The sequence below is a fragment of the Diaporthe citri genome, assembly GCF_014595645.1.
Source record: "Diaporthe citri strain NFHF-8-4 chromosome Unknown scaffold_20, whole genome shotgun sequence".
In the NCBI taxonomy this organism is placed as follows: Eukaryota; Fungi; Ascomycota; class Sordariomycetes; order Diaporthales; family Diaporthaceae; genus Diaporthe; species Diaporthe citri.
In genome coordinates, this window is record NW_025064865.1 from 108,335 (window position 1) to 131,409 (window position 23,075).

General features: G+C 46.6%; 7 protein-coding genes and 1 non-coding gene across 8 annotated transcripts; 2 read left to right on the plus strand and 6 right to left on the minus strand.

Annotated features, from left to right (window-relative positions):
• Positions 1-5,210: 5,210 nt before the first annotated feature.
• Positions 5,211-5,886, minus strand: INS49_007456 (uncharacterized protein; the record flags this gene model as incomplete). Its single annotated transcript, XM_043168221.1, has 3 exons — positions 5,211-5,499; positions 5,588-5,602; positions 5,678-5,886. 3 exons carry the CDS (start codon positions 5,884-5,886, stop codon positions 5,211-5,213), a joined length of 513 nt encoding a protein of 170 aa, XP_043016897.1.
• A 748-nt stretch (positions 5,887-6,634) lies between these two features.
• On the plus strand, positions 6,635-10,014 carry INS49_007457 (uncharacterized protein; the record flags this gene model as incomplete). The annotated part of the gene is made up of 9 exons (XM_043168222.1): positions 6,635-6,677; positions 6,741-6,926; positions 6,997-7,892; positions 8,058-8,295; positions 8,460-8,566; positions 8,626-8,904; positions 8,995-9,357; positions 9,386-9,613; positions 9,637-10,014. The coding sequence occupies 9 exons, from the start codon at positions 6,635-6,637 to the stop codon at positions 10,012-10,014; spliced, it is 2,718 nt and encodes a 905-aa protein (XP_043016898.1).
• A 905-nt stretch (positions 10,015-10,919) lies between these two features.
• On the minus strand, positions 10,920-12,462 carry INS49_007458 (uncharacterized protein; the record flags this gene model as incomplete). Its single annotated transcript, XM_043168223.1, has 2 exons — positions 10,920-11,834; positions 12,058-12,462. The coding sequence occupies 2 exons, from the start codon at positions 12,460-12,462 to the stop codon at positions 10,920-10,922; spliced, it is 1,320 nt and encodes a 439-aa protein (XP_043016899.1).
• Positions 12,463-13,025: 563 nt separating this feature from the next.
• Positions 13,026-13,535, plus strand: INS49_007459 (uncharacterized protein; the record flags this gene model as incomplete). The annotated part of the gene is made up of 2 exons (XM_043168224.1): positions 13,026-13,409; positions 13,485-13,535. The coding sequence occupies 2 exons, from the start codon at positions 13,026-13,028 to the stop codon at positions 13,533-13,535; spliced, it is 435 nt and encodes a 144-aa protein (XP_043016900.1).
• Positions 13,536-14,439: 904 nt separating this feature from the next.
• Positions 14,440-15,260, minus strand: INS49_007460 (uncharacterized protein; the record flags this gene model as incomplete). Its single annotated transcript, XM_043168225.1, has 3 exons — positions 14,440-14,580; positions 14,666-14,773; positions 14,826-15,260. 3 exons carry the CDS (start codon positions 15,258-15,260, stop codon positions 14,440-14,442), a joined length of 684 nt encoding a protein of 227 aa, XP_043016901.1.
• A 1,396-nt stretch (positions 15,261-16,656) lies between these two features.
• On the minus strand, positions 16,657-17,315 carry INS49_007461 (uncharacterized protein; the record flags this gene model as incomplete). Its single annotated transcript, XM_043168226.1, has 2 exons — positions 16,657-16,886; positions 16,940-17,315. 2 exons carry the CDS (start codon positions 17,313-17,315, stop codon positions 16,657-16,659), a joined length of 606 nt encoding a protein of 201 aa, XP_043016902.1.
• A 938-nt stretch (positions 17,316-18,253) lies between these two features.
• Positions 18,254-18,332, minus strand: INS49_007462. The gene has a single exon. It is a non-coding gene; the product is annotated as a tRNA-Ile (tRNA).
• A 922-nt stretch (positions 18,333-19,254) lies between these two features.
• INS49_007463 (uncharacterized protein) lies at positions 19,255-22,638 on the minus strand (the record flags this gene model as incomplete). Its single annotated transcript, XM_043168227.1, has 1 exon — positions 19,255-22,638. The coding sequence occupies one exon, from the start codon at positions 22,636-22,638 to the stop codon at positions 19,255-19,257; it is 3,384 nt and encodes a 1,127-aa protein (XP_043016903.1).
• Between the last annotated feature and the right edge of the window lie 437 nt (positions 22,639-23,075).

Here is a 23,075-nt window from a genome sequence, read left to right on the forward strand (position 1 = left end):
AGCAGTTTAAACTATATTAATAGTTAATAATTTAGCTATATATAACGTAGTTTATTAGTAAGTAACGAATATTAATAAGTAGCGGATTTTTATAACTTTACTTAACTTTAATTAATATTAATATTACCTTAAGAATAATAAATAAATAAAAAGTTAATATTAATTAATGCTAATTACTTTTAATTCCTTATTTTTAATTAATTTAATTAATTTAAAATAATTAATATAAATATAATATAAGTTTAAAATAAGTAACTTTTTATAAAAATTTATATTTTATATTAAATAACGCTAATTATATTATTAAAAATATAATTTATTATAAATTATTAAATTAAATATATTTATATTATTTAATATTAATTAAGCTAAATTTATTATAATATAATTAAAATTTAATTAACTTAATTTTTCTTTATCTTTTTTATAAGTTTTTATATATTATATTTAATTTTATTATAATTATTATATTATTATTTAATTAATTTATTATAAATTATTTCCTTAATATTATTATTTATTTTATTAATTAATTACTTTTCTTTTTATTTTTTTTAAATAAAAACTTAAGATTTCTTAATAATAAATACTTTTTTAAATTATATTTAAATTCTTTTAACTCTTTAATATTTAATAAATATTATATTAATATTCTTAAAAATATAAACTTAATCTTTTAAAATAATAAGTTTATATATTATTATTTATATATTTTTTATTATTTAATTAATAGCTTTTATAATTAATATAAAAAAGTTTTTTTAATAAATAAAAGTTTTATTTTTAATAAAGCTTAATTACTTAATAATTTATTAAGCATTAAATAATATTTAAAACTTTTAATATTAAAGAAAAATAAAAAGGATTTATATAGGAATTTATAAGTATATATTAAGCTTAATAATAATAAAATTTAAATCTTAAGGTAAGATTTTAATTCTTTTAAATATTACCTTAATATTATTCTTTATAAAAGTTTTATTATAAATTATTATAAATATAAAAAAAAACTTAAACTTAATAATATAATTAATAAATATTTAAATAAAAAAATTAATTTAATTATTATATATATACTTTAAAAATAAATATAATATAATATTTAATAATTAAAATAAATAAATAAAAAATAATAATATATTAATAAAAATAATATTATTATTTTTATAATATTAATTAAACTTAGCTAATATATAATTTTTATAATTATTTAATATTAATATTTAATATATATTTTTTATTTATTACTTAATATATTTATTAAAATATTAAATTTATTTTAAATTAATTTTATTATTTATTTATTTATTTAAAGTAAGTTTAATAACTTAATTATTTAAAAAACTTAACTTTATAACTTAGCTTATAAAATAATAAGTACTTTAAATAATTATAAATAATAAAATAAATTAACCTTTTATATTAATATATTTAATAATTATAACTTATTTTTAATTATTAAGCTAAGTTAATTTAACGTAATTTATTATTAAGTAATAAATATTATTAAGTAGCGGATTTTTTTAACTTTATTTAACTTTTATTAATTATAATATTATATTAAAGTAAATAAATTAATAAAAAGTTAGCATTAATTAATATTAATTATATTTAATTCCTTATTTTTAATTAATTTTATTAATTTAAAGGGGTTAAAAGTAATATAATATAATTAAAAATTATTAAGATTTTAATAAAATAGGCTATTTTTAATATTAATTGCGTTTTTAATTTTTATATTAATTTTGCATTAATTTATTTACTTAAATATTTAATATATAAAAAATTAATAATAAAAATATATATTCTTTATTAAAAAAGATAAAATATTCTTAGCTATTTAAGCTATTTAATACTTTAAAAAAAGTTATATTAAATTCTTGCTTATAGCTTAAGCTATTAAAATTTTTAATATTCTTAAAATAACTTTATATTATAAAATAAATTAATAATATAATTTTAAAGAATTATATATTAAATAATATAAACTTAATTTAATTAAAAAGTAAATACTTATTTAATATATTATTAATTAAAATATTTAAGGATTTTTTTTATAACTTTTTAATATAAAATATATAGCTAACTTTTTATTAGCATTTTAAGATAGCAAGCTTATAAATAAGCATTAAGCTTAATGCTTTATAAATTTATAATTTAATTTAAAAATTAAGTTTAATTATTCTTATAATTATTAAAAAGCCCTTTATAAAGATTTAAAAATTATTAAAAATTAATTTAAGCTTTTTTATAATATAATAATTAAGTATTAAATTATTAATAATAATCTTTATAACTTTAATAAAATTATCTTTATAATAAATATAATTATTTTATTAATAATTATTATATATATTAATAAGTATAAAAAGGTTATATTAATTTAACTTAATAATTAAAAATAAATAATTATTATTAAATATATTAATATAAATAAGTTATAAATTTTATTATTTATAATTATTTAAAATGCTTATTACTTTATTAGCTAAGTAATAAAGTTAAGCTTTTTAAATAATTAAATTATTAAGCTTACTTTTAATAAATAAATAAATAATAAAATTAAGTTAAAAAAAATATTAATTATTAAATATTAATTATAAATAGCTATAAAAGCTATATATTAATTAAGTTTAATTAATATTATAAGGATAATAAAATTATTATTATTAATATATTATTATATTTATTTTATTTATTTTATTTATTTTAATTATTAAATATTATATTATATTTATTTTTAAAATATATATATAATAATAAAATTATTTTTTTATTTAAGCTTTTATTAATTATATTATTAAATTTAAATTTTTTTTTTATATTTAAAGTAACTTATAATAAAACTTTTATAATAAAAAATATTAAGTTTATATTTAAAGAAATTAAAATCTTTCCTTAAAACTTTAATTTTATAATTTTTAAATTTAATATTTACTTATAAACTTTAATATAATTCCTTTTTATTTCTTTTTAAAAATAAAAGTTTTAAATATTATTAAATGCTTAATAAATTATTTAATAATTAAATTTTATTAAAAATAAGATTTTTATTTATTAAAAAAGCTTTCTTATATTAATTATAAAAATTATTAATTAAATAATAAAAAATATATAAATAATAATAAATAAACTTATTATTTTAAAACATTAAGTTTATATTTTTAAAAATATTAATATAATATTTATTAAATATTAAAAAGTTAAAAAAACTTAAATATAGCTTAAAAAATACTTATTATTAAGGAATTTTAAGCTTTTATTTAAAAGAAATAAAAGGAAAAGTAGCTAATTAATAAAATAAATAATAATATTAAAAAAGTAATTTATAATAAATTAATTAAATAATAATATAATAATTATAATAAAATTAAATATAATATAAAAACTTATAAAAAAAATAAAAAAAGATTTAATTAATTAAATTTTAATTATATTATAATAAATTTAATTTAATTAATATTAATTAATATAAATATAGTTATTTTATTAATTTATAATAAATTATATTTTTAATAATATAATTAATATTAATTAATATTAAATATATATTTCTTATTAAAAGTTAATTTATTTAAATTAATATTATATTTATATTAATGCTTTTAAATTAATAAAATTAATTAAAAATAAAGAATTAAATATAATTAACATTAATTAATATTAACTTTTTATTAATTTATTTCTCTTAATATAATATTATAATTAATAAAAGTTAAGTAAAGTTAAAAAAATCTATTACTTAATAATATTTATTATTTAATAATAAATTACATTAACCTTTTTATACTTATTAATAAATATAATTATTATTAATATAATAATTATATTTATTATAAAGCTAATTTTATTAAAATTATAAAAATTATTATTTATAATTTTATATTTAGCTATTATATTATAAAATAACTTAAATTAATTTTTAATAATCTTTAAATTTTTATAAAAAGCCCTTTAATAATTATAAAAATAATTAAACTTAATTTTAAAGATAAATTATAAATTTATAAAGCATTAAGCTTAATGCTTATTAATAGGTTTAATATTATATAATATTAATAAAAAGTTAGCTATACTTTTTATATTAAGAAATTATAAAAAAAATCCTTAAGCATTTTACTTAATAATATATTAAATAAGTATTTATTTTTTAATTTAATTAAGTTTATATATATTAATGCATAATTTTTTATAAAAGCATTATTAATTTATCTTATAATAAAATATAATTTTAAAGATATAAAAGATTTTAATGGCTTAAATTATAAATAAGGGTTTTATATTATTTTTTTTAAATTTTTAAATTATTTAAATAATTAAAAGGATTTTATTTTCTTTAAATAAAGGATATATTAATAATTATTAATTTTTAATATATTAAATATTTAAATAAATAAATTAAAATAAAATTAATATAAAAAACTAAGATATAATTAATATTAAAATAAAACCTCTTTATTAAAAGTTAATTACTTTAAACTTTAATATAATTACTTTTAATTACTTTAAATTAATTAAATTAATTAAAAATAAGGAATTAAAAGTAGTTAATATTAATTAATACTAACTTTTTATTTATTTATTAGCCTTAAGGTAATGCTAATATTAGCTAAAGTTAAGTAAAGTTATAAAAGTTCACTACTTATTAATATTCACTACTTATTAGTAAACTATATTAAGTAAGTTTAGCATAATTTATTTATTATTTAAGTAAAAGGAGGAAGTTATTCCTTTTATATTATTAACTTAATTAGCAAAGCAAAAGGAAAGGAAAGGGAATTCTAAAAAGAAGCTTTAAATATAAAAGCAAAAGCAAAAGTAAAAGGCAAAGGTAAAGGCAAAGGCAGAGGTAAAATATAGCTTAAAATTTAATTCTTTTTTTTTAAATAAGTTTAATCTTAAGGCTTTCCAAGGCTATTTACTTCTTTTAACTATTCCTTCCTTTTAAATATTTAAGCCCCTTTAAACCGCTTAATAAACCGCTTAAGGATTTTAAACCATTTAAAAATCTAAACGGTCCAACTTCCCCTCCCCATTTTAAACCGCTTACCTGCCCCCAGTCTGGCCGGTACAGAAGCGCACCTGTTTATGAGAGGTCAATGGCAAACAACTACTTAGAAACATCTTATACAAGATGGCAAGAGAAACGGTGAGGGTACCTGATTCCATCCATGGCCATGGACGCTTGCTCAGCAGCGGCATCTTTCATGTTAGTCATACGAAAAGAACTCATCAGAAGCTGCTAGTGATTCGAATAGTTGAATAGTGTGAGACGGGTCAACATACTTCAGAACTCCACTGGCATTGACAAAGATGTTGGCTTTGTCTTCGGTGATGGCATCAGGGTCGTCGCCCTTCTGGATCTTGACGTGCCACATCTGATCCTCCTCGTTCCAGTAGGCACCCACCACTCTGTGGTTTAGCCGTATGTATTTGTTCAAGTCAAACTTCTCCGCCACATCCTTGAAATACTGGAGGGTCTCCGGGGCGCCTGAATAGCTTCAAGAGAGACCAGGTTCAGTTCTCCTTCACCTTCACCTTCGCAAGTCCGCACGGAATATCTGGACACAGGAAGGAGCGGACTCACAAGGACGTCCACTCACTGGGCGGAGCCCATGAGAACTGATAGTTCACGGAAGGGATATCGCAGCCACACCCAGGGTACATGTTCTCATACCAGGAACCTCCGATGGAAGGATTCTTCTCGTAGCATACCAATTCGAGGTCCAGAGGGCTTATGTCAATCTCGTGGGCGAGGTTGAGCGCACTGGCGCCGGCACCCAGGCAGATGATGCGGAGTTTCCTTCCGCTCCGGCTAGGCTTCTCAAGGACCTGGGACTCGGGCTTGGCGGCGGCCATGTCCGGGGTGTAGTCGACGGAACCCATAGCTTATTCGTGTCCAGTTTCTAGGCACGGAGTGGGTTCGTGTAAATGTTGAGTCTTTTCAGAGTTGTCGTGGGATGACACAACAGACATACACTGAAGTTGAAGAATATTGAATAGGACGATGTGATAGAGTATTAAAGGGTGTGGGCGGTTGATACTCCAGAACTACTTGCAATTTGCAGCAGGTGGCTTTACTGGCTTCCTACAATATGAGTTCTATTTTCCGAGCAATTATGGCATCTTGCTGGCGGAGCTCCAGCTGTAAAGGAAAATCAGTCGTATGATAGCTCTTTTGCCCGTCCCTAATCGTAGATGCATAGACGTTGCCGACTCCACAAGGGGTCTCGCGTACATCACATACACACTCACCTCCACCTCCACATATATGCCCTGGTCTACGAGCAAGCACTTGCCAAGCCCCGGGGTCATTCAGGACAACAAGGGAACCACCTTATCTCGGACTGGCCCATTAGTCACTTGGGCAATCGATTGAACTCGATGACGCCTCAGTGTCTCGTCTCCCTGTCCTAAAAGGTCTCCACAAACAGCCGTAGCAGTGCCCGGGTGGTGCTCCCACTGCGTTGTGATTCCAGCCAGTCAGTCATGCAGGCACAACGATCTCGGGGGTAGCTTGACTGTCGGATATGATGTAGGCCAGCCCATCCATACATAGGGACATGGAGCCAAACATGCTCCTGTCAGAACTGGAGTACAACTGTCTTGCTGCAAGAACATTAGCAACATTGCCATGGCTGGCCCAACATTAGAAAGACCGATCCGGATATCCATAGGTAGGTGCCTAGATCAACTAGAGGGCGTGAACGAGAGGGTCTCCTAACACCCCCATCTCATAGACCGCGGCGGCACCTTTACGGATTGCGTAGCCGTCATCACAGGCCAGGAAGATATCGTTATCAAGATCCTGTCTGTGGACCCGCGCAACTACCCAGATGCGCCCACTGAAGCTATCAGACTGGTGTTGGAGAGATTCTATGGCAAGGCGATCCCACGAGGAGCCAAGCTGGACTTGAAGGACGTCGGTAAGCACCAGATCTAACTTCGAGAACGGTAGCGGGATAATATGGGCACTTATGCTAACGCTGATCGCAGAATGGGTTCGTATGGGCACAACCGTTGCTACAAATGCCTTGCTTGAGCGTAAGGGTGAGAGGACAGCCTTCCTCGTCACCCGCGGCTTTAAGGATGTGCTCCAGATCGGGAACCAGTCCCGGCCGTACATGTTCGACCTCGCCATCAGGCGGCCGTCTCCGCTGTACTCGGATGCTTTCGAAGTCGACGAGCGGGCCGTCCTCCAGTCATGTGCGGACTCAGACTTGCGGACGATGAGGCTGGAGCCCCCTGAGCCGCTGGAAACTGTCGTCGGGACCTCGGGCGAGACAGTCCAGGTCGTCGAGCACCTCGACACCGGGAAAACGCGCGATTATCTGAGGAGGATTTACGACGAGGGGTTCCGGTCTATTGCCGTCTGCCTGATGCACTCGTACATATTTCCCCGCCATGAGCTCCAGATCGCAGAGCTTGCCCGCGAGGTCGGCTTCGAACACATCACGCTGTCGCACCAGGTCTCCCAGCGGCCGAAGCTGGTGCCGAGGGGGAACTCGGTCGTCGTCGATGCCTACCTCACCCCGGCTATCAAGAAGTACCTCAGCCAGTTCTCAGCCAGCTTCCCGGGCCTCGAGCAGTCCGGCGCCAGGCTCGAGTTCATGCAGTCGGACGGTGGTCTCGTGCCGGCCTCAACACTGAGAGGCCTGCACTCGATCCTCTCCGGGCCCGCTGGTGGCGTGGTGGGATACTCGCAGACATGCTACGACGAGGCCGACAAGGTGCCCACTATCGGTTTCGACATGGGCGGCACGAGCACCGATGTGAGCCGTTACGACGGGAAGCTGGACCATATCTTCGAGACGACGACCGCTGGCATCAGTATCCACGCCCCACAGCTCAACTCGTCTGACAGCCCTGCCGTGGTGCCAAAGCCCTCCTCGGTGAATTAAGTATACTTCAGCTCTCTTGGATGGGCCGATACACCTGTGTACCTTTTTGCCTCGATAGCGGTCGGCACGGTCATCCATGGGCCGGCCCTGGTAGTAGACAAGACGCAGACTCTGCTGGTAGGGCCCAGCTCAACCGCGCACATCGTAGGCGATAAGCTTGTGGTAGACGTCAGCCCACCACAGGCACACAATATCAGCACGGCCGTGCTCGACCCAGTGGCCCTGTCTGTCTTCCGCCATCGCTTCATGGGCGTGGCCGAGCAGATGGGAAGGGTGCTGCAGAACTTCAGCGTCAGCGCCAACATCAAGGAGCGCCTGGACTTCAGCTGCGCCATCTTCACGCCCGATGGCTCCCTTGTTGCAAATGCGCCTCACGTTCCGGCCATGATTGGAAGTATGGCCTTTGCCGTCAAATCCCAGATCAAGAACTGGGCAGGCAGGCTGAAAGATGGCCATGTCGTTCTTTCCAACTCTCCCGGCGAGTTCCAGAGACCCCACATGTATTTCCAGTGGATTCGGCTGGCCTCAGAAGAATTGCTAACATTGCCGGCATCTTAGCCTTTGGTGGTACACACTTGCCGGACTTGACCATTGTCACGCCCGTTTTTGACGCACAAGGCAAAGAAATCGTCTTTTGGGCTGCGTCCCGAGGCCACCACGCCGATGTAAGCGCCACCAATCTGTTTTCTGTTCCATGATGGAGTCCCCTAACAACAAATTTTAGGTCGGTGGTATCCGTCCCGGTTCCATGCCCCCAAGTTCGAAGTTCCTGTGGGAGGAGGGTGCCGTGTTCGATTCTTTCCTGCTTGTACGCGACGGCGTATTTGCAGAAAAAGAACTCCAGCGCCTGTTGTGCGAGGAGCCGGCCAAGATGCCTGGTACAAGCGGAACCAGGTGCTTCCAAGACAACGTGACGGATCTCAAGGCCCAGGTTGCGGCAAACCACACCGGCATACGGCTGGTTCGTCAACTGATCGAGGAATATACGATGGATGTCGTCCAGGTATGATGAGTCTTTGCGCCTCTCCATAAACAATGCCATCTTCCCTTCCATTCGATGGCCCACGGCTTACATTGCTCGACTTAACAACAGATGTACATGGGAGCCATCCAAGACTCGGCCGAACTGGCCATCCGCAACCTGTTCAAGAAGCTCGCCGTAAAGACCCAGGGCTCCGGGCTGCACGCCATAGACCACATGGACGACGGGACCCCAATACAGCTCCAGGTGACCATCGACGCCGACTCGGGCTCCGCACTCTTCGACTTCACCGGCACGGGGCCCGAGGTCTACGGCAACTGGAACGCGCCCGAGGCCATCTGCAACTCGGCCGTCATCTACGCCCTCCGCTGCATGGTCGACTCGGACATCCCGCTCAACCACGGCTGCATCCGGCCCATGACCCTCGTCACCCCGGAGCATTCCTTACTCAAACCCGAGCCACCGCGCCGCCGTGTGCGCGGGAAACGTCCTCACCTCGCAGCGCATCGTCGACGTCATCTTCCGCGCCTTCGGCGCCTGCGCCGCCAGCCAGGGCTGCATGAACAACCTCACCTTCGGCCTCGACGGCGAGGGCGGCTTCGGGTACTACGCGACCATCGCCGGCGGCAGCGGGGCCGGCCCTTCGTGGCACGGGACCAGCGGTGTCCATACCAACATGACAAACACCCGCATCACAGACCCGGAGTCCCTCGAGCGCAGATACCCCGTCGTGCTGCACCGCTTCTGCCTCAGGACCGGGAGCGGCGCGGCCAGGGGGCGTACCGCGGGGGCGAGGGCGTCATCCGCGACGTCGGCTCCCGGGTCCCAATGTCGGCGTCCATCCCATCTGAGCGGAGGAGCTTCGCCCCGTACGGCATGGAAGGGGGCGGTGAGGGAGGCCGGGGTCGTAATACCTGGGTCCAGAGGGATGGCCGGCGCATTAATATCGGAGGCAAGAACTCGATCAAGGCTGACGCTGGCGACAGGCTGGTGGTTGAAACGCCTGGAGGCGGTGGTTATGGCGTGATCCAAGATGGAGGAAAGGAAGAACAGCCCCAAACCATGACATCCTTTGTTCCCGTTGCCGGAGGTAGTGTAGGGGCGACAAGGGATCTTGCAGAGCAGGTGTGAGGGCTGGGGGCAGCGTAGGATTACAAGCAGCTGATATTGATTTCCATTAATGATTCGAGATGTTATTCATGGACATGCCCAGGTGTCTTCCTACACACAGATATAGTTTTCCAGTTACACATCGAGGTGTCCACTCGACTCCCCTGCACCTCAATGTTGACCATAGCCGTGCTCGCTGTACAATTTCCCTCTGAGGCTGGCAGTCATTTTGAGCCAGTGAACTAACTGGATCTTTGTCTTGTGCGCCGTCTTCCGTGAGCCTGGCTATCGTCTGGTGATGAGTGTAGGGAAATGAACAGACGACGTTCGGCAAAGACTGTCAGTCTCCTTGAGCCCCGTCGAAGAGAATAGGGTAAAAAGGCGTGGTCACGGTCACCGATGGGCAACTGTCTGGGAGGACTCTAAAGTGCAGCTTGTATGGGAATGTTACACTGGCAAGTCACGCCAAAGGATGAATAGTTGGGCGCTCAGCTATCATGCGCTCGCACATCGACTAGTGATACTCCAGATTCCAGTGGTCAGCATCTGCAGTCTCGAAGACCCTTCCAGTTGGTCTGCAGCATCTGTAGCTCCCCATGAACATGCATGTAGAATTTTGCTGTGGCGGTATTTGGCACCTAGCCTGTTCTGCGCATGTCGAGAGCTGCAGCTGCAGCACTTGGGCACAAGACGAGGACCGAAAGCCAGGGCCCTCGGGATGCTGAAGAGGTATTTTGTCTATTCATTTCGACAATCGTGGCCCCTATTCGGAAATCCCCAGGGGAGGCCAACCCTTCCCTAAAACGCCTGCCTTTTGCCCGTACCTCGGAATACAACGCACAAAAGCTCCAACCGATCAATGTCAAAAGCCTGGTCATGCCATCATCCTGCCATGCTCTTGAGTTCCCCTCGTCTCCACGCCCTGATTACTTCGCCACCGCCGCGCTCAGGACTTGCGTCCTGAAGAAGCCTCCCTTAGTCCGCTCGATCACCTGCTGGTAGACGCTGCTGGGTGGGTGGTTCATGACGACCGTACCCTCGCTCGAGTCGATCTTGGCGTCCAACCGTGTGTCGCGGATCAGGTTGACGATCCACTTCTCGCCCGCCTCGTTGTTCAGGCCCAGCGTCGCGCTCAGGCCCTTGATGTCGATACGGGCGTGGATCTTGCAGTAACTCTCGAAGATCAGATGCCTCGCGTTATCCACAAATGCGTCCACGCCACCTGCCAGGAAGAAGTCGGCCCGCAGCACCTCCTCGGCGCGGCTCAGCTGCCGTTGCGCATCCTCGAAGTCGAAGTCGATGAAGAGGGCGCGCACAAACTCGGTCAGGGGGTCGGTGTACTCGTAGGCCTCCTGGCGCACGATGCGAACGATGTCCTTGAGCTGCTTCTGCTGCACACCAGAGTTGCGGGAGCGGCCGCGGCCGGTGATAACAGCGGCGACCAGATAGCGCAGCACCCAGGGGCAGGAGGTCTGGATGGTGTTGATGTAGGCGGGGGAGAAGAAGAGGTCGAGAAGGGGGTCGCGGGCGGTGTCGCTGTTGAAGAGGGGGAACAGGGCCCAGTGGATGAGCCATGTGCGCTGCTGCAGCTGGGCGAGGGGGTTGTTGAAAAGCTTGGTATCGATGTTCTCCTTGACCTTCATCAGCTCCTCAAGGGCCGTGTCCCAGCTGGTGGAGAGGATCTCGGAGGCGAGCTTGCCCCATGTCGCGGCCGAAACCTTGTCGTTGTCGGTGGAGAGGACACGGAACTGGTAGAGGAGATCCGCGGATCCGCCGTAGTCACCGCAGCTGTATTTGAAGTTGCCGAAGTCGTAAAGGGCGTTAACCATCTCGATCGTCACCTGTTCATCGCCGTGTCAGCATTCGAGTCATTCGCGTGTAGCACGTCGGCCTTGTCTGGGGGCGGGCGTGGCAGCACCACCAGCGGCGCAACACCATCATGCTAGGACTGTGCTCCGTGCCAGCGACAGCGTCGGTCGCGCGTTGCCGGCTATCCTACCAGCCTCCCCATCCGCCAGGAACGTGGCTGGTTCGTAGCATAGAAAGGGGCCGTGTGGCACGTACATCGTGTTCCTTCTTAAGGAACTCCAAGTTGGCAACCTTGTCGCTCCGCAGGTTTGTGACGACATCTTCCCTTCCCAGCAGCTCCTGGATCTTGCCTGTGGTGTCCTCATACTTCTCCAGGGTGTCGAGGACCTTTTGCCTCTTGTCGGCGAACTCTTTTGGTGGGTCCTGCAGGCCCTCGAGGTCGCAGTACAGGTTGGCGACGTAGTCGGTCATGTTTGTCTTGTTCAGCAGCTCGTAGGTGGCCTTGAGCAGCTCCCTCGACTTGGCCTCGTCCTTGGAGACGCCATCCTCGTTCTCCAGTTGGCCGCGACGGAACTCGAGGAGGGGGAAGATGAGGTGCCTGTCGAGCTTGGTGACAAGCGTCGGCAGCAGGTCGTACTCGGCGACGGTGGTGTCCTCCATCTTGGTTCTGCCTGTCGCGTCGGTCGGGCGAGGGGAAAAGGGCTCGATGGTTTTGGTGGTAGAAGGGGAAGGAGGGGTCCTGTCGACTGCAGCTCGGGGTGGGATGGGAGAGAGGGGAGTCAGTCTGCGAGGCTCTCCAGCTGTTGATCTGGCCGTCCGTGAAGGGGGTGGTCGGTGTTCGTTCGTTCGTCTGGCGGGGCTTGTCACCCAAAATTCGTTGTTCCCTCCTCCTGTCTCTTCGCTCTTTTTCGTGGGGTCCACCCAGGCTTGCGCCATTGGCTGCAGGATCCCAGCACGCCCATTTGTTTTGCCGAAGCCGGCTGGAAGTATCCTTGCACCCATGTACTCATGTACCCAAGTCCCTCAGTCATTCTGCGCCAGTGCAGCTTCCAAGCCATTGAGCTATGCGCCGTTCCTGGATACCTTTGCCTGCCGCCAACAGCGATTTTTTGGCGACGACCTCCAAAAGATCTACCGTACACTGCGGGAGACGACGACTCTCCCAGGAATCACTGTCGATTCTCTAGCAGCGCAACGGAGGAGGAACAGAAACAACATCCACAATGCTCCGTCAAATACCAATCCGAACGGCCACGGCCGCCCCTAGCCGGCTGCTCTTCCGACCCTCCTTCGTCGCCTCAGCACGCTTCCTGACCACCGAGGCAGCATCAACCTCACAAACCCCTTCTACGCCTCCACCCTCGTCTCCAGCATCCTCCACGGCCACTCCACCACAGCGAAAGCAACTGACATATCTCGTCGAGCGCACACCGACAAAGAACCTCTCCGTCTACAATGACGCCCGAGCCGGAGGCACGAAAAAACAGACCGTGGTCAAGAAGATCGTGGGGGATGCTCGGGCCCTGAGGGACGAGATTGTCGAGGAGTTGCAGTTCCCAAGAGACGACGTCAAAATAAATCCAGTCACCGGTCATGTAAAAATAAAGGTAGGTCGCCTTGTTCCGTCCTGGACGGCCACAGGCCATACGGAGTGGCGGGCGACGAGCTAACGGCTTCTGCAGGGCTTCCACGCGGACAAGGTGCAGAAATGGCTGGAGGCGCGGGGTTTCTGAGGTGCCAGTGGGATGTAAGACGTGTTCAGGAGCAATGGCCATGGGCCACATAGACCCGCGAAGCCGCCCTGACGAACATATACGCATGTACCAAGAAGAGCCAGGAACGGTGGCAAGGAGGGGCTTGTACGAGATTGTACTCTATGCCGCAATATACCCACGCTGATGGACGCGTTGACGACGAGGACACCGAGATATCCTCTACCCAGCCACCACCGTTGCCGACCTCGAGTGGACGCCTACGCTGGAACGGCGCATAGAACGACGCATGCGCCCCCTTCCCCTCGGCATGTCCAAGCCTCAGCCAGAGTTTTGCAAGTGGCATAGGAGCCCACGAACTCGTCTTATGCGTCTTCCTCGAAGTGCAGGTCGGAAGTGCTGCTCATTAAATGTACTATCTCGGTGTCTCTTTACCTGTTAATCATGATATGAGCAAAGTGGCATGACACCAGCCCGTGGGGCTGCTTGTTAGTGGAACGTGCTGGAAAATGTGCCGCACCAATGAATACAATCGAGATGCCGCCCTTTGGGATATCGCCTTCGTTACAATGGACAGGTTTTCCCGGGCCTTGAGAACACGGTCATGCTTCTCTGAGGCCATATTCCTTGACCAATTCCTGACCAACCTGTCATGAGGAACGACCCTGGAATTCCTCCCTCAACCTCGTCGCCATTCTCGGTCTCGTTCATACGGTCATCAATGTTTGCTTTGCGGCAGAGCCGGTGCCGCGCCGTCGTTGTGTTCCTTTTTCGACAGAGAGGCGTCGCCAGAACTCCTCCACTCGTCCAGCCTGGCAAGTGATGCTGCGTCCAGCCTGGCAAGTGATGCTGCGTCCAGCCTGGCAAGTGGTGCTGCGTCCAGCCTGGCAAGTGATGCCTCCAGCCCGCCCATGGAGCCACTGAGCTAAGTAGCATAGGTCGGGCGATCATCGACTCCGGTCGGGTCTCTCTTCCTCTTAAGCGGCGTGGCGAGGACTGGCAGCTCTCCCTTGTCGCGCATGGCAGCGATCTTATTCTTAACGGCGGAGACCGATCGCTCCATCTCCTAGAGGGCGAAATAGGGTCAGTTGGACACCAGGAAGTCAGGCGCGCTTTAGGGGGGAGGGGCGGGGAAATCACAAAAGACATACCTTGGCGATCTCGTCGTTGCTACGCCCCTCGTTGGTCATGCGCTTGGCCTTTTCCATCTCGGCGGCCGCCCACCTCTGCCCACGGGTGGTTTTGTTCTTTTGTGGGGTCTGAACAGTCAGCCAAGTTTGACAGTAATGCGTGGTTGCGTGGGACACGTACATCTGGAGCCACTGCCGGGACGGGTGTGTCGCCTTGTCTGTCTTTCTCGCCAGGATTCTTGGGGGCTTGCGCCTTGTCGCCGGCCTGCGCCTCCGGCACGAGAGGTTTTATCGGCAGATCCTTGGTGATGCCAAGTTTGAGCGCGAGGGCATCAACCTGGAATTTCGAACGGAAGGCCTTGGTTTGAGGAGTCCGCGGTGCCACGGTGAAACCAGCGGAAACGTATATCTTCTGGTGCGTTGAGACGTTGGAGTAGAGATTGACATCGTGGTTGGTGTGGACGTGGTAGTCGCAGAGGGGAAATGGACAGTTGTAGAACGCAAGGCTCTCATCAGGCAGCGACCTAACGCTGAAACCTTTGGTGCGCTCAGCCGACAAGACTGTGTAGATGGTCAAGAGGCAGCTGGGGCAGCGGACGGCATAGTACATCGACATCGTGGCGGTCGTTGTGGGCAATCACTAGTGGTGTGGCAATTGATTGATCGTTTGCGCTTAGAGTTGGGAATGACTGTGCTTCTGCAGTTTTCGAGGATCGAATGCTTCGCGTGATGAAGGAAAAGGTTTGGAAGGCAGATGTTTGATATTAGTCTGGTAATGTTGGTTTCCAGCTGTGCTCCGTACGGTCTGAGCTGGGTCCATGAGGAGGTTGGCAAGACTCGAGATGCGGTGCCTCAATTCACTCTGATAGAAATAGCCAGGGGCCCAAAGGATGGAAGCAAACATTGCGAAACTTCTTGTTCGGACTCTGGTTGGCTACTGGATGGATTCGATTATGATGCAGTAGAATGCAGTCATCTTTTGTGTCCGTCAACAGGCATGTAAAGTGGTCAACTCCAGATGTGGACTAGCACTTGCCATTTGCCCTTGTCAAGACAATGGTCCCATGTATGTGGATGCTTTTTGAGAGGGTCCTCAGCTGCTCTTTCCCTTGAATAACTCCATCGGCCAGCCATAATCTGGGCCCAGGTATGGCACTGCGGAAAGAACTCACAATGGAAAATCATGGAAGCATCACGGAGCAACGGTTATTGGCACAACTGACCCAGCAGCAGCATGATCCTAGTATGTCCTCTCTTGTTTGGACTTTCAATCATATTGCAATAAGACAAAAAGACACGGGTGATTCCAGAGCATACCCATGCCAGTGATGGAAAGCCAGTAAATTCAAGTCAAGCTCCTTGCTCTAAGTAGAGGATTCCCGCTGTGTCAAATTTAAATCAGCTACACAAAACATCTGATAAGGCACAATGATGAGAGCCCAGGATTCCAAAGGGAAAGAACGCATGAACACTTTCTAGTCTTCACTTGTTAGATCGATGATCTCTGTGACTGAGGATTTAAGTCGCTTGTGAGGGCGACTACGTCTGACTCCTCCGCAGTCGTCCTTCTCTGCCGAGCCAGAAACTCGCTTCGGTCCGGGGTTGAGCTCATACTGACATTAGCAGGCATTGTGACAATTGGGTTTTTTTGTTGACCTACCGGCGTTTTCCTTCGATGGCCACCACAGGCAGGGGGCCTGGATGGCCTGGGTATCCTGGGGGAGTGATCAGACACTGTGCCAGGGCGGCTTCGATCCTGTTTTGAGATGATTCGCTCCCGTTGCAAGTCAGCTGGCCAACGTCGGCTTCAGAAACAATCCTGAGATACCAAGGCCTCTATCCTTCACCTTGAGAGCGGTAATGGAATACAAACTCTGCCAGTGGGTGCTGGTCTGGCTTGTCCCAGGAGATCCACGGGCCCTGGAAGTTGTCGTCAAGATCCAAGGGAGGCGACAATCTTGATGGCACAACGTTGTCTTAGTCGTGGCTACCTGGGTTGGATGTATCGCAGCTTACTTGACTGTGTGGGAGATCATCTTCCCTTCATCTTCCCTCAGCTTGGTGAGCGCCTTCTCCGACAGCGGCACATCGAACTCGAGTTGGGATGCTTTGGAAGGTCGCGGCCTCGGCTTCTTCTTGACTATCCCAGCTCGTGTGACACGCCAGGCTCGGATCCGGAAAGTCCCCATAAGCCTGGCAAGGTTGAGATCTCGGGTCCATCGTTCCTTGGAGCTGTCCTCGACTTTGAAGAGCATCAGTGTGCAGGCAACTCTGCAAATGGTTGGAAAGACAGACCCGTTGGTATGGAAGCGAAACGGAACTCCCGCTGCTCATCGTTCGCTCTGTCTAGCAAGGCCCCGATGGTCACCGACGGCGCCCCAGCCTCCACGTGCTGTTTCAAAGATTCGAGTCCCTGGCGGTTATCAATATTGACTTCGAAAAGAATGGCATTCGATGGGCCGTTGATCCAATCCCTGGCCGGTGACTCGCCAGCCCTGACACCACAACGGAAAGCGAAGACGGCGTTCTCCCGGGACTGAATGTAACGCCGGTATACGGCGGTGGTCTCCGGGCTCTCATTAGAATTGGCCTGCCGGCACGGATACTCTTCTGCTGCGGCGTGGTTAACTAACACTTCAACCTCGAGGCCGACACCCGCAAGGATGCCCATTGTCATCCAAATTGTTCAGGTAAATGTGACCGGCACTAGACACAACAAGTTGGAGGGATGTCTTGAACGAGGTATTATGGCACGGTGGTCTAAAGCAGTGGATACTAATATAGTCCTGATGCTGCGCTTCCGCGATATCACGGTGCGGCTGTAGTCATGTTCCACCCACCACGTTATGCTTGGAAGGTTACATCCTCGGAGTGGTGCAGGGCGCCGCCGTTTCTACTGAGTACTTTCCCATCCGGTACTGAGGTACTTCACAGAAGGTACATGGCCAAGTGCGTGAACTAGAACATTTAAGCTCGGCGCAAAGCGTCACCATCTGCACCCTGGGCTCCAGATGTGACTTCGGCGCACAAAGCCATTGCTTTGGGAACCCCTGACCTGGTGCACGCTAAATGATACTCAAGAGTCTCTGTGAAGTATCCCGTTAACCTCCAATGTATATTTAGAGTTCCAGCTTTTTGTGCTGATTTCCTGGTAAATCTGGTGGGAAATCAACTTGCACAATATTAAAGAGCCAAGATACCATTCCGCAGCTTTTCCAGTGGCGGGTTTATATTCTCTCTACCCAACCGAGGACAGCGGAATGCCAATCTATCAAGGGCGTTTTCACAGGAATACGTGCGATTGACGACCAGTTTCCTAGAAGGGCACCTGCATAGTACTATATTACGTACACAGACAGTGGCACACCCTACTCAGTCTTGTCTTTGACCTGTCTCCCTCACATACTTGCCAACAAATCAATCCACCAAGATCCTACGCTCGGTTGGTGACAAATGGCCCACAATTCGGACGACACACCGCGCATACTCCCACTATCAATGAACATGGCATCCTGAGGCGGCCAAATGCTTCCTGGCGTTGTTGCCCTACCTTCTCCGTCTTCCAGGAGCCGGAATAAAAGTCCAAACGGAACCAAAAAGGAAAACCACCAGAGAGACCAGGTCTCGAACCTGGATCTCCTCAACAACATCAGTGCTGAGGGCTCTAAACCGATTGAGCTCTCTCTCCTGTGCCAATGTACTGGGATCGATACCATGATATACTGTGTCAGCTCTCAAATCACCGAGGCGAGGGGCCCCTGAGGCTAGGCCATCGTCTACCGCTCCTGAAGTCGTGCCTGAGACTGACCTACGTATGCACAGCGAGCCTCAACGGGCCGTGGTGAAGTATCGTGGAGCCCTCCGGTCTAATCATAGGCTGCTGCCGGGACACAGAACCGAATTGCAAAGTGTTCAATGCTGGGTTTGGCGCAGCCAGTCTCCTTGCGAGTTGGTAAAATGTCCTGCCCTCGTGGAGCCATCAGTGCCATTTGGAGACTTGACTGGCCTGCCGCACGTCGTTGCGTCCCGCCGGTTGTAGATTTAGCCCACTCTTCCAACGGAGGCATCGCTCTGGGACCAAGTCGCCGTGGGCACAACAAGAAGTCAGCCAGCAAGCCAGCGGCCACATGACGACTACCTACCGATGCATACGTTAGGCTGCCAGGGCCGAATTGTCCTGGCGGTGGTCGGCAGGAGTGAGCGCAGGCTGTGCAAGCGAGACTGACACCGTGCACCGCTTGACTGCAGATGATCATCCCGTCCATGATTTCATTCTCAACACGACGTGAAATGAATGTCAAATCACTACACACACATACTACAGACGGACAATTCTCTATCCGATGCTACCTTTCTGTTTGCCTGTTTCCACGCCATCCTGGCCCCATCCGTGACGGCATCAGAGGCCCAACGCCGCCGTATAAATCTCCTTGTCCCAAGACCCTGCAGGGCATCATCTGGCCTGCTCTGCTATGTGACCCGTTTCCCATGACACCACACCCACGCCTCAATTGCACCAATGCTTGCTTCATGTTCTATTCCCTTCGCTTTGCTCAGCCTATGTGTAATGTTAGAATGCGATATGCCTTTCACCGCCGGTGCGCCTTGTTCTATATCTGCAGTGAGCCTAGCGCAACGACGTGTTGGAGCCAACCGTCCTTGGAGAACTCGGGACTGCGCATCTCAAGGGCCTTGAGGATCTTGTCAGTCCTCGGGACGACGTTCGGCGGTATGCTCTCCGGGTCGTTCGGGTCACGGGCCTTGTGGGCAAGCTGCCGAAGCATGGATGTGCCCAACACCGCAATGTACAGCAGGTCCGGGTCCTTCTTCGGTTGGGCTCGCGGCTGGCCAGGCGGCTTAATCCTGGGCTGCTCGAACTCGGCCGAGAGCTCCCTGACCAGCCGGAACAGGTTCTGAGCAAACCCGTTCCCAGACGACAGCCACGTTCGCGTTACACAGGTGTCGTAGTCCGGTGCCAACGACGCCACGATGTTGCCGGCGAGGAGACCTTGCATGAGAATTGGCTTGCGCGCCTCGACCAGGGACGGCAAGCCGGTCGCGCGAACTTCGCGATGTTGATCTGGCACCGGTGAGATGGCTAGAGCAAAGGTGCGGGTTATGAGCTCAGAAGGTGGGGTATTCGAGGCATCGGCGGCAAAGATGCTCTTGTAATAGGTCCTGTTCGGCTCATCCCGGGCGAAGAGCTTGGCCAGCGCATCGATGGCATGCGGCAGGTACGGATGCAATATCGGCTCGAACGGGGCGAAATGTAGTTTGCCGGCGTCTGAGAGGTGCGGCGCAGGGCCCGGTGCAAATGCCAGGATGAACTGGAGCAGGCTCTCGGCCTGCTCCCGGGCCTGGATCTCCAACGCGTGAGCGATGTTGGACAGCAGGATAATCACGTCTTTGAAGAAGTCTAGGGTGTCGGCCTGCGTCCTCAAGAGCATATTACGCGTGCCGAGGTACCGGATGATGTCGCAAAGAAGCTTGACGAGCAACTCATCAGCTAGGATGGCATGGTTCGGTGGATAGAACGAGAGATTGCGGAGGATTGTGGTAGTGCACAGGAGCCGGTCGACGGCGCGATCGAGTTCGTACTCTTCGCTCCCTATCGGGTGGATCTTGCGAATTGCCAAGTTCTCCAGACGACATGCTCTGGACACATCCTCGTATGAGCTTATCACGATCTCGTCGGACAGCTCCTCTGTGTTCTCGACGAGCGTCTCGACCTGGTCCTCGGCGCACTCGACCAAGCTTTCCAAGAGCTCCTCGCACCTTGTCAGATCAATCTCCAGGCTGGGCCCGCCTACCAAGGGCCCTTGCGGGCTCGTGACGGTGGCCAGGGTGTCCAGAGCAAGTCGCACCTCAGCGAGTATGCCGCATTGCAGACTCTTGGTCAATGCGTGCAGGTCAATGTTGCCCAGATGAGCTGGCGGAGGGATGTCGGGTTTGAAGAACTGGTATTCCATGCCCAGCCTGGCAGTAACGTCCAACTCCACGCCGCCATACGTTTTTGGTTCTGGCACCCGAGAACAGGGAATGTACTCGTCGGGTTCCTTGGTCAGAGGCGCGGGAAAGGGCATAGTCGCCGGCTCCGCGGACGCGCCAGGGCCGTCGGGGTGTGCGCTGCTTGGCAAGGACATGCTGCCGTGCTTGCTAGCCGGCGAGGGGGCGGGGAACTCGTCGTGAACAGGAGTCGCTTGATGGCTCTTAGACATGGCATTCCGTGCGTGACCTTGTGCGGAGTTTGGCTGTTGCGGCTGGGGCGGTTGAGGTGTCTGGAAACCATTCACACTTGCTTGCGCGCCACCAGGAGGCATCTGTCTCATGGGCGACTGCATCTGGCCTGGTTGTATGCCGGCGTGCTGTCCTGCTTGCATCATGCCAGGCGGGGCCTGGCCTGGCGACATCTGCTTGTGGCCGGCCGCCATGGGCGTATTTGGCGCGCCATGCTGCTGTTGATGCTGCTGCTGTTGTTGCTGCTGCGGGTGTTGTTGTTGCTGTTGCGGGTGCTGTTGCTGATGTTGTTGCTGCTGGTGGTGCGGCTGCTTGGCCCGCCACGTCTCCTCGAAGGGCCTCAGGTTTTGTTCGTAGATCATCCTGAGCTGTTGTGGTGCCATCGGCATTTGTGTGGGGTTGAGGTTCAGGCCCATCGAGATCTGCGGCCAGAGGTTGCGCCCGGTCACGCTGTTGAAGCCGCCGGCCTTCATAACGGCCTGGAACAGCTGCATCAGGTGGATGGGCCTGTCGCCGATAACGGGATTCGTGTTAAGTTGCATCTGCTTCTGCGCCATGAACATGGAGAGCTGTTTCATGAAGGCATCTGGGCTGGAGTGGCCCCTCTGCCCCTGCTGCGGCACGCCCATGCCGGGTTGTTGGGGCCTCATGGCGGCGGCGTTCATGTTGGAAGGCACCTGGCCATTGGGCATTTGCTGTCTTCCCATCATGTTCCGTTGCGCCATGTTCTGCCCAGGCATCTGGCCCTGTATCTGACCCTGCATTTGGCCTTGCATCTGGGCCATCTGCTGCTGCCTCTGCATCTGCTGCATCTTCTGCATGTGTGCGACCATCATTTGCTGCTGTTCCGCAGGGTTCCTTCCCTGTGGCATGCCCTGCGCAAACATCTGGTTCGGCATCTGGCCCATTTGACCCATCTGGCCCTGCATCTGCGCCATGTGCTGCATCTGGCCCATCTGGCCCATGCCCATCTGTCCGGGTTGTTGCATCATGCCAGGTTGCATCTGGCCCATCTGCTGCGGCATCATCTGGCCGGGCATCGCGTTCGGATTCGACGGGGGCCGGGCGGGTGAAGGGCTCGCGTTGCCGTAGTTGGGATTGAAGCCAGGCGGGAAGTTGCCCTGTTGCATGTACGGGTTCGGCTGCGGGGTGCTGCCGTGTTCGGATGGGATCGGAGAGGCTTGAGGCGCGAACTGCTGGGCGGCGGGCGAGAAGGGGTGAGGCGACGTGGTGGAGACCCTCTGGGGCACGCTGCCGGGTCTCATCTGGTTGCTGCCCATGATGGGCGAGGGTGTCGCGTTCGCCGAGCCGTTAGTCTGCAGGTGAGGGTAGGGCGACGGCTGGCCAGAGTTGGGCTGTGGCATGCCGGGTTGCTGGCCCTGTGGGTAGTTTGGAAACTGGGACTGCTGTGGCGTGTCGGCGCGCGAGGTGGGCAGCATGCCGGGATTGGGTCGCGGGGATCCTGCGATGCTGTCTTCTCGCGGCCTCGGTCGCTTGGAGGGGATGACGGGATTGGTCTGATACATGGGGTTCGCAAAGGAGGGCGACGCGTTGCGCATCTGGCCATTCTGCTGCATGGCCATCATCTGGGCCTGAGCCTGTGCGAACTGGGCGGGGTTGAAGGGGGCGGCGCCAGGGTTTGCCATGAAGTTGGAGGGATCCATCATGCCAGACGCGGCCGCTTGGGCATTTGGGTCGAAGCTGTTGTTGCCATTGTGGTTGGGGACAGCGGCCTCGTTCATGCCCCAGGCGGACATGGCTAAGGACGGGAGGGTCTATTCGGAGGCGGAGGTGGAGGAGGACGGGGACGGGGACGAGGACGACGAGCGACGCGACAGAAGCGGGCGAGGGCGAGGCTGAGTGGGCTGTTGTTGATGTCGGAGCTGGATTTGGAGCCGGTGGGATGCGATGGTGGTGTCGAGGGTCGCAACGGCCATCTGGGTGATCGCCTTTTTGCTTTTATCGCAAAGTGGTGAGGCGTGCGAGATGCAAAGGTGCACGATGCGAGCTTCGAGGCTTGGTTGAGGCCTGTGGGGAGCGGGGAGCACAGAAATTAGAGACGGCCAATCATCAAAGGGCAATGGCAAGAAGCCATGGAGATGGAAAATAGTATAGAAGCAAGGAGCATGTGCGACGGCGACGTGTTTGGCGATGGGCAAAGAGAGGGTAGGCGCGTCAGGTCGCGATCTGGAGC